Below are 11007 nucleotides of genomic sequence, written 5' to 3'. Positions count from 1 at the left end.
ATTCAGAAAACCCTATGCCACATAAAATAGAACACATTAAAGAAAGTCTTTTTCTTTTCCGTCCCTTCCCTCTCTCTCTTTTTTTTTTTTTTTAAAGAAGTAACCTAAAATACGTGTGCTGTGGAAGAGTGTGTGCTGAAGTGTCATGTTTCAGGTAATCTTCTTCAAAATAATGGGAGTCTAGATTGCATCAGTTAGTTTAAAAACTGCTATGCTATTGGTAGGGACAAAATGGGATTAGAGCCAAAATTTGACTGTGTTACTGCCAAAGTCTGTATCAGATTTAAGACACATGCTTCTGCAAGCTTCCATGAAGGCTGTGAAAAAAGTTTTAATACAGAGTTGGATTACAGCTCTCGAGCTCAAAACATTGGCCATTACACTACCATCTTAAAAGGCTGCTGTAACACAGAGCACAGAATAGAGCAGATTTCTCACATTTTCTGCACAACAGATGGATTTTGAATGCCTCTTTGTGTCTTGATGGAAGATATATTAACTTAATTAACTTGAATCCATACCTGTATATATACAGATACACATCTATTTAAATGCTTATCATGATTTTCTTCCGAATGTGTCTAAAACCTGCTCTAAGAAATTATATTCTCTAGATGGACTCACAATTATTTTGAGCAGTAAAGAGCCAGATATTTACTCTCTTCTGTTGGAATTCTCTGTGAGTTTATAAGAGAAACTCTGGAAGCTTTTCTGTATTGCTGATAGAGAAATGCATTTTGAAACAGACACCTCTAGCTATATGACAACGACTGCGTAGCAACCTGTGGATTTTAAACATCAGAATGTACAAACTGTGGGCAACTGTGAATATTTTCATAGTTTCTTTTCTACATCTGTTGCAAGGATCTGACTATGAGAATGGATCTACAAAGGTAGGTGATCTTTATTTGTTGTCATTCTTAATAATTCAAATTGCCAGGATTACATATGTTTCACGTGCAAGGTGGTAGTCTTTTTGCTGGTTTGGTGTGTGTTTATTTTGTGATGGTTTAGTTGCACAGATCTTTAGCAGCCGTAGAAGAAAGGATAATCTATAAAGAAGTTAAATCCGTAGTTGCTGTTTAATATTTTATACCTTTTTACCAGTTATTATTAGGTACTTGTACACTTCGCCCTTAAGTTAAACTTTTATTGTCATGCACACAAAATAAAAACAAAATCTAAACAAAAATGCAAATCAGAGCATTTAGAATAGTTGTTAAATACACCTTTTAATTTCAGGTATTTAGAGTTGCAGGCGTTAGTATCCTAGTATGGAAAAATTTTCTCTAAAAACACGTGTTCATCAGTTGTTCACTTGTTTGCTAGAAATCAGAGAAACGTTTTTCTTTTGTTTTATTAGGAGAATGTTATCCAGGACTTTAAAATAAGCAGCAGCTAGTAACAATAGAGCACATTGCCTGAAAATTAACCTTTCTTTTGAATATAGTACATGCAACAAAATTTAAGCTGAAGCCTCACCTTGAAAGTAGGATTTTTCAGATCTGACTTTCTGCGACAATGTGAGAACATTCAGAACAACAATTTAGAAAAATCCGAACAAAAACTGGAACAAGTTTCTACATGTGAAGTGTGCCCAAAAATGATTAATTCAGTGTGTGGTCCACAACGAATTATTTGTTTTTCACTAACAGAGCAAAACAAGCTAATGCTTTTGTTTTCAGTTCAGAAAACCTCCTGCTTGCAAGAAATGACCACACACTAGTCTGTGAACTGCAAAGCACGTTGACCTATGTTTTAGAAAAGAAATGTTAAGTTCTGTGCTTAATTGCAGACTGCTGTTGCCAGCACAAGAAGGCAGCAGTAGTGAGCGATGTGCGCCTCAGGATAACTAATGACCAACCCCTTTGCCTGCTCACCGTTCACAAGCTTTTAATTTACAATCTCAGCAATCAGTGCTTTGAAGGCATTAGGACCAGTGTAATCAGTCTTGTATACATTACCTTTATGAGCTGCATGACAAATCGCTGGTTTCTTACACGTAGGAACCACTTTATTTAAATCAGAAAGTGCTTTCTAATATAGAAAACTAACCATCGTATAATTGGCAGAGATGATGATTCTGTCCTCACATGGGATACAAGTTTATTCAGCATAATAGTAAACCATTAGTTAGTCTTAATTAAAAGACTAGCTAAATTTTGAAACCATATCCACTTTGCCTGGAATAAATGCAAGAGCTCTTCTTGCTAATTTAAACTGGTTTATAGATTATGCACTGTGATAGCATTATCCATCCAATGTCTGTGCATCTATAATCGTTTCCATTGTAATTTGGCTACCACTCCCAAGAAGCCAGCCCAGCCACAGAGTATTGTATATAATAACCAATCACTGCTAGTTTCCAAGACTATCCTGAAGGTATCATGTAGATCACACTAAAAAGGACTGTGCTTCACATGCATTGGCCGCTGATTGTCACAAAGAAAAGACATTTTCCACTTGTTATGGCTCTTTCTGTGTAGGGACTTTTGGCTAAGCTGTTGACAATTTTTCTTTTAATGTTTCACATGTATGTTAGATTTCTGGGTTGTTTTGACATGCATGAACTGTGGGCTTTTATCTGTGTGTGTATGTGGATATACCCCACAGAAAGTCCTTCATGTGACAGTGTTTAATGATGTAGATGGTTATGCCTACTCTTACCAATTGCACCAATTTGAATTTGCAGAACACAGAAATGATGTATTGCATTTATCTACCATGCCTTTTTTTTTTTTTAAAGTTCTTTAAGATCAATGGCCATATTGTCTGTATAAAGACCACAAGGTTGGGATGCAGGAAATATGCAATTAAGTAGGCCTAAGAAGGGTTCACCACCAGCAGCCTGCTCTGCCCCTGTTATATGAGTTCAAGTATCTGACCTCTGCCCAGGACACCTGGAGTTTTAAACCTGTGGATGGTTTAAACCATCAGCTGGTGTCAGCGTCAGGATTTAAATTTTCCCCTTCTGGAAATATGCCAATAAATGCTGAGAACATTAAAAATCTTATGTACAAGCTGCCATATTTCAGTGAGTATCTCCGTTGTGCTTGGCTTTTCCTGACCCTTCCGAAACACTTCTGGGTACAAGAGTCCTTTTTCTCCCCACGTGCACACCAAGGCCAGTTGTCCCCTGCCCATCAGTCCGAGCCCGTCCTTCCTCTCTCCGTTCCTGACCTGTTCCAGTCCTAGTGTTTGACTGGTTTTCCCTCACCCCCAGGGCTCAGGGTCTCTGTTTCTCTACAGGGCTCCCACTCAAGCTCTCTGCGTGCCGCCCTCCTTCCCACTTGCGTCCTTCTGAGTGGGGATGTCCTGCTCCTCCCTCAGACCCTCAAGAGGTCTGTCCCAGTTCCTCAGAGACAGCCCTACAGGCCCCTTTTGCTTTCCAGTCATATCCGACCATCCCTAGCTTCTCGCTCTGTCTCTGTGGCCACAACTTCCCAGCTTTTCTTTTCCTGACTCCAGTTTCCAGTTCTGGTCTCCTCAGGTGCTTTCAGCCTCCTCGGCCAGGTCTTGCCCTCTTCCATCAGTGTTCATCTTCTCCCCCTTCAACAGGCAAAGCTGGCAGCTTACCTTCCCTGGTTGCCCAATGTCTGCGGCCTGAGGGAGAGGAAGGGCAAGTCCTCTGCTCTCAGACCCATGGGCTGGACCAGGGGTGGCCCCATGTCCTGCTTCGCTCCTGGATGGAGTGGGGTCAGCACAGACCCCATTTGCTGAGCATCTAGCTGCTCAACCCTGGTGAGTCTCTGCTGTTGTTCTCAGAGGTTTTTATGTTTGAGTGGATATTTGCAGAGACAGCCATAGACACATCTGGGCCAACAAAACTTCCTCAGGTGTCAAAACTTCACATCTGTGATCCACAGCAGAGAAACACCAGACATTTGCAAAGATGAGATTGCCAGAAAATGTTTTTACATGGACAAAGAAGGAACTTCATCCTCAAGTGCGGTCAAACCATTTTGACAGAGAAACGCCCCCCCCTCAAAAAAAAAAGAAAATTAAAATTGTTTTGAGGCAGACATCTGGTGTGGAAAGTTTCATCCTGAACATCTGACGTCTGGCAGTGTTATAAACAACTGGAAAACAGTCTCATGATGGGAAGCGGTCGGCAGCCTCTGACGGGGAGAGCGCAGCCGCGCAGGTGTCGGGCAGGCCTCCCGAGCTGAACTCACATCAGGGTTGGCAGCAAGCCCTCTGCCTCACACACCCATTGCTTGGTCCAGGCTACCAGCCTGACATATGAAGTCCTCAGTGAACAATTAGATTTCCACATGGGTTTTCTGAAGACCGAGTATTACGCTTTTTTTTTTTTTTTTCTTCTTTTCATCAGGAAGTGCTTAAAAAATTCCTTGTGGAAGTTTTATCCTGACAGTCTCTTACTTTTTGGAGCCACTCAGCTAGAGAACCGCAAACTTCGCTGTCTCTTTTCCTGTCTCTCCCCCACACATTTTTCCTCTCCTAGAGCAATGACAGGCATAGGCTACTTTTTCCAGCATTTTAAAATTAGATGCAAAGAGCTATGTCTTATATTCATCAGTGACGAGGTGATTTTTTTGCCAAGAGAAGCCAACGATCTGTCAGAGCTGCTTCTACCTTCCAGCACTAAAACTGCCTCTATAATGAGGCTGCAAGGTCTTGATCTCTGAGAATTTGAGTCCCAGCACTTCCTGCCCTATTCTGCCCTTATGTTATTAATACAGCATTAGGGGGAAGGCGAGAGAAAGGGACAATCGGTAATGCCCAAGTTATAACTGACTCATAGCATTTTCTTTTTGCAGAGGTCTTCTCCCCATGGTGAGCCCTCCTTTGGTTCATTAGAGAGAAACACACAGTCGATAGGCCTGAGGAGTATCATTGAACTAGAAATCTGCTTTCTGACCGAGGGGTTAGATATGCTTAGCTTGGGAGGTAAATATGGCTGCTCTCTGTTACATACACTCATTTTCGCCAGCTAGACCTTTTGTACTTCTCCACAAAACATTGATACGGCCTTGAGTAGTCATTTTTACCCTAACAGATCTTCTTAGATTCAACAATCTTGTATGACCACTGTGAGCTGGACAGAGGTGGAAGCCATTTTCCAAACACAGCTGGTACAGTCCTTGCCCACTGGTGAAACAGCACTTCCCCACGATCCCCAGGCTCCAAACCACCTAAGTGGAGAATGCCTTACCCTTGGGAAGGCATGAAAATACCAAAGAGCCATCAAACCATGAGCGGAAGGAATCAGGAAGCTCTTTGCATCTCTTCCCAGAGCCAGCTGCAGTCTGTCTGTCTGCACAATCAAAACAGAGCTCTGCAAAGAAACCTGAGCAGCAGAGCTGTATGTAGGATTTTGTCTCTGTAATTACCACTGGCACTGTTTTTCAGATAGATCTACACAGCTCTCTAATAACTGTTTGCAAATGTTGCTCGGTTTCTAGAAAAGAGAGATTCTAACAAATCTTCTATCTCATGGAGTGATATTCCTCAAATCAACCCCTGAAAGTAGAGCAAACTGCTCAACAGCTAGAAAAAAACAACTCTAAAGGTTGTTGGAAACAATTTGTTTAAATGAGGCTTTTCATTCTCACATCCAGCTTCCTTTCAAAGTTAGCAAACTCTTTTAAATAAAGACTATGAAATTGTGGTGTTCAGAAGTGTTTTATTAACCCAGCTTTGTCACTATTGCTTTTGTTTCTCTGTGATTGCCATCTCTGATAGGCATGATAAACTAAAAACGTGTGAAAATGTACTTGCTGCATTCCTGCAGAAATGATTTTTTCCTTCAGGAGCGCGAAGCTATCAGGGAGGCTGTGAGGAAAGCCAGCTTGTTCTGACTTATCTGCTACTGCTTTGACAAGGTACAGCAAAGCATAAGAGAATAATTCTGTGTTGTTGCTGTACCACATGGCATCCGTCCTTGGCTCTTATCAATTTGGAAAGGAAACTAGTAACTCACTGCTACTTTATCAAGAGCAGTTCTCTCTCATGAGAAACGGCAAAAAATTCCCTCCCAGCTGCTGTTTCAGTCCCATCCATCTCAGCTAGGGTTGTAATGTCTGAGGACAGAGCAGAGATCTGAAAAGTACATCAGGCTGTTCAGATTAATCAGATGCAGCATTTGAGAAATCCATTCTGTTAGTCAGCTGTTTGAAATGAAGACAGCGCTAATTTAACTTTGACATGAATTGTGGCTCACATCTGAAACTCTGTGAAACCAAAGGAAGGCAGGAAGGCAGGTTCAGGGGGCAAGTGGAGCAACTTTCTGTTAATTTGTGGTCGCAAGGCAACCAAAACAAGCAATCAGCTCAGGCTTAGCAAGTGTTGCTGGTTTCTGCTGTATGTACCCACTTGTGCTTTCTCCCTCACAGGCATTTGCGTTGTTTCTAACCACTGATGTGGTGGTACTGATGCAGGCTCCCACAGGAGGCAAACAGAGAAACAGCCTGCTTGAAAATGTGAAAAAAAACCAAACCAAAACCAACAAAACTGGTGCAGCCTCTGGCTTGTGAGACCTCTGCTGTTTTGTCTGCAAATTTTGTTCTGATCACTGCTGTCCCTACTCCAGACTAGAGCTGAGTAAGGTTCACTTGTGTCTTATCACCTATGGACACTATATCAATTTGGGAAAAATATGTAAGGTACAGTTATTGTAGGTGGTAACTCATTTATTCTTATTCCCATTAAAAACCTTGTACACTAGTTTTTATAGTTACCACTAAATGACTGGGATCTGTCTTTCTTTTAGACCTTTCTCTCAGGGAAAGTAAGTTCAGTCACAAACTGGCCGTTGCTGTTTCTTGAGCTTGGCTTTGAGAGGTAGTCCCAAGCTTTGCTGTGGGGGGGTTGCCCCAAGATAGTGTGCTGCAGTGAAGTAAACTCAACATTACACCTTTCCTAAAGAAACCCTTATTCCTCAGGAATTCCTTATTTCTCCCACTATGTGCCCATCCCTTATCTACTTCTCTGCCTGCTCCCTACCTCCCCAGCATGTTTTGGAAATCTTCATAGTTCTCGTTGGGATTTAGGGAATGGGGACAAAATGCTAAGTGCCCCCACTACACCTGCAGAGACCCCATTTGCCCATGGGAAGACCAAGCAGAATTTGTTCTTCTTTTGATGTCCTTGTGAAATAATTATATGTGGGCTTCTGTATCAATGAACAGAAGAATAATTGAGCAGGGTATTTTAATTTGCTCACATTAAGAAAAATTCAGCTTCCCAAAGGACACCTGCATATTTTTTTTCTATTTTCCTCAGAGTGTGCGACCACTCAGCTAGAGGTAGAACGCCATCTAGGGTCCTTGTCACTTCAGCAGCGTCATACTGAGTACATGCAGTTGAACACATGGGATTTGGCAATCTAATGTGGGTGCCACATGGGTTTGCAAAGTGGTGGCTGCTCTCCTTATTGTCAGGATATCAGGATGGCTTTGTTTGAGCTGTGCTTTCAGATGGGAAGCATGCTGGGTTAGTTCTGAGAATTCGTTGTCACTATTTGCATGCAGTTGGGGAGTGAATTCTATTTGAGTCAGGTTGAATTGCAAAAAAGTTGCATCATGTTACTGTATCATATGTCATGTTGTACACAGAGAATGTGCCATACAAACAGGCAAAACTTTTCACTTTAATTAGCAATGTGACTCAGAAACCACATTAGGATACTTTCCTGAACTGCTAGGGAAATATTACTTAAGAAAAATTACAATTCCAGGAAAATGTGTGCATGTGATTGGGGTAACATAAGTTCATTCAGTATTGGCAAAGGCTTCGCTTTGTGAAATGACATTTTGAAACCCGGTTGTCCAATTGGCTAGTCGTACTTCCAAAACATTTATTAAAGTGTCTTGGGGCAAACCCAGAAACCCATTAAAGCACTAACTGAGGGAACCTTCAGCACATTAAAAAATATCTTCAAGTACTAAAATAATACATAGTTGTCTGATTTCATTCAGGCCTCTCGTAACTCAGCCACTTCAAAATCACTGTCCAAACCCCAGTGACTTCCAAAGAATGGACAAATATCAAAAGAAAGTGACTGCAGTCTGGACACAGTCTTTATAAACACACATACTATGCTATTTTTGACATGTGTACCCTGTCACAGTGTTAGACAAGCACCTACGTGTATGATGAAGTAAGCGTTGTGCGATGTTTCTAACTGTGCTCTGCACGGAGCATCATGGCTGCCTGAACAGATTGCAGCACCACAAGATAATAAAACAAGAATACAAGTAAAGGCTCAGAAAACACACTGAGGGACTGCCAAAGCTGACAGTAGCATTTGGGATACATCAATGGGTTATCACCCTGGATATTTATGACAATCCAGCTATGTCCTTTTACTGACCAAAGAAATATACTTTGCCTGATCACTGTAGGAGGGACCTAAAGGAAATCTCTCAAAGTAGTGACTAGACTTGAACAGGAAGAAACTCCATACCATAGCAGACCTATGCTTTTCTTCTATCTGCCTGTCCATCTTTTCCATTACTGCCAACAAAATGACACGCAGTGAATGTTGTTACCTTCAAAATCACACTTCAGCTGCTGTGAGGATGTTTCCCATGGGAGCCAAAACACTTGGTTGTGGGAAGAAATATTTGTTTCATAAGAGTTGTAGATGATTGTCAAAATATTTACTGTCTGGGGAAAAAAAAACCCTCACCTCATTTTGGTGTAAAGATCTAGCTGGCTAAAAGTATATAGTTGTGAGAGGTATTTTCATAAAATATCCTGAGTCTCTGATTGCTTTGGACATGAAAAAGAAATATTCTGAGACTCACACTTTCATAAAATCATGCACAATTCTGATGTTTCAAGTTCTTTGCTTTGAATATTTTGGTTCATTCAAACCAAGAATACAGCAACCAAAATGTCTCATCTCTGAGGATTTTGATAATGTGACCATGCTACTGAAGTGCAAGAAGTCTGATTTGTTTGCTGTAGCACAATCAAAGATCTATCCTAGTTCAAAAGGCCACTCAAAACATAAAGCAGCTGTCCTCCTGAAGCCACAGGGTAGCTATTATGATTTACTTGCGAAAACAGATAATCTTCAGCTAAAGTAGGAACTGTTTTATCCCCACCTTGACCACTAAGTTTAGGAAAGGGATAATTAAATCTCCTGTCTTCCCTAGAGGTAAGGCTGGAGCCCAAGGAGGCAGACTCCCAAGCAAGGGGGTCTGGAGGGAACTGTTTACCACACTGAATGTCAGAGGTGGAGCAGTCTCGAAATACATCCCCTCCAGTTTTGGTTCTTGATCAGATAATGTACTATGTTTTAGCAAAAGAAGCCGTCAAACATCACATCTGTATCAGTGAGAAATGTGACAGTCTCAGATAAATATCTCCCTGTCTGCCCCCTTATACAAACATCTGGTCAAACTATTAGGTTTATCATTTTACGTTCCTCCCAAACCCACAAGTAACATATCTACCAGTCTTTCTTTCTGTGCTCTGGTAATTCTCCACTGCTCTTCTCACAGAACAGGGCTTTATGCAGTCATGACATACAGGACTTCAGGGTGGTGTGATTACAGTCACCCTTTTGTGAAAGACTGCACAGCCAAGGCCAACACTCTTTAACTCTTGGGGCAGAAAGGGAAGAGGTCTCACCTAGGCTATGCACGTGGGAAGCAAGAGGTTTTTTTCCAATGCCTGCTCTTCAGTCCTTGAGCTTTATTTGAGCAAGCAAGCCCTGACAAGGGTAGAGAGGTGACCTTCAGGTTTTCCACTCAGAGCACCCTTTCCTCCTCCGCAGGCACAGCAGGAGCAGCTGTCTGGGCGTTACGGCCAGGAGACTCATGTCTGATACGCATATTTCTGGGGGTGAGTGTTACATGGAATCTTCCTTCAAGAGATGCAGGAAATACTGTAGTAGTGGGCACAGCCGAAAATATTAGCAGGCAAATCAAGGCATCAATTTTCTGAGGGGGCTTTGGAAAACAAAAAGTGCTGCCCTGGTACTTCGTCTCCGAGCTCCAAAACCGCAGCTTGACTATCTGATGCAACCCTAGGGTTTCTCAACTCTAACACAGTCCTTACTGATTTTGTATTTGGGAAAAGAGTGTTGAGGCCATTTTCAACCTCTTAAAGAAGAAATTCAGCCCAGTTGCATATTTTTGCATATGCTTGGACAATATAGCTGTACGCTTTCAATTCTCACTGGAGAAAGCACTCTACTAAAAATGTGACAGCTGGAAATCTGCCTTACGGGACCTAAACTTGTTCCCACCATAAGTAGCATGTCCTTCCAGGTTATTAACGCTGTAACAGTGATGATCAAGTGACTGGAGAAAGCAGTGCACTGAGAGAGCCTAAACTGTTATTCTAAGTATTAGAACAGAACTTATTTGCACACTAATAATGCATAGATAATCATGTTTCTACAGGGGATACAGTCAAGGATGGGAATTCTTGTATCAGAAGTTCACAGCTGACAGAGAACCAAAATTCTGATTTTATTTGAGCTGTTGAAAAGTAGATGTTCTTTCAGTCCTCAGAAATGAAATGCAATGGTGATGGTAAAATTAGTGCAAACTAGTATGTGTCAGACATGTGGTAAAGTTAGACGCCTCATGCTAGATGTTTATAGGGTGATGCAGTTGTGGGTTGATAAGGCAGCAAGTCACTCCTGCAAGCCTGATGTTTTCAGACTGCAGAAGATTCTCTTACAATTGTATTACCCATTGTGCAACACCCCAAGGATACAAGATGCCGTATTATAGACAATGTTTATTATGATAAAATTTGGCAATGGTTGAGCCTCTGCTATCTCAAAATCATCGCCCATCACTCTGAGCAATATTTTCTGCATCTCTTCAGTCGTCCCTTTGGATGAATGCCTTCCTGTGTTTTCTGTCATCTTCTACTTTGGTTGTAGATGCTAGATTAGGGATCATTATTTTATTTTGTTTGTACCTGACCCCATACTCCTAAGAGCCACAGTAATGCTAAATATTCTACTAGTAATGATGAAAATCCCCAAAAGGAGTTCCTCTTACTGCAGAGACTCCACAC

The 11007-nt window shown here is 41.5% G+C and overlaps 1 protein-coding gene across 1 annotated transcript in view; it reads left to right on the top strand.

The window, feature by feature from the left end:
• The first annotated feature begins 355 nt into the window (after nucleotides 1-355).
• Nucleotides 356-11007, top strand: part of VEGFD (vascular endothelial growth factor D) — a 33204-nt gene continuing 22552 nt past the window's right edge. The window contains exon 1 of the mRNA XM_065647621.1: nucleotides 356-893. Coding sequence (XP_065503693.1) covers nucleotides 804-893 — 90 coding nt within the window. The 5' untranslated portion in view covers nucleotides 356-803. The remainder of the gene's footprint in view (nucleotides 894-11007) is intronic.

Source organism: Caloenas nicobarica, chromosome 1 (assembly GCF_036013445.1).
Source record: "Caloenas nicobarica isolate bCalNic1 chromosome 1, bCalNic1.hap1, whole genome shotgun sequence".
NCBI lineage: Eukaryota > Metazoa > Chordata > Aves > Columbiformes > Columbidae > Caloenas > Caloenas nicobarica.
This window is presented reverse-complemented; position numbering and strand designations above follow the sequence as displayed.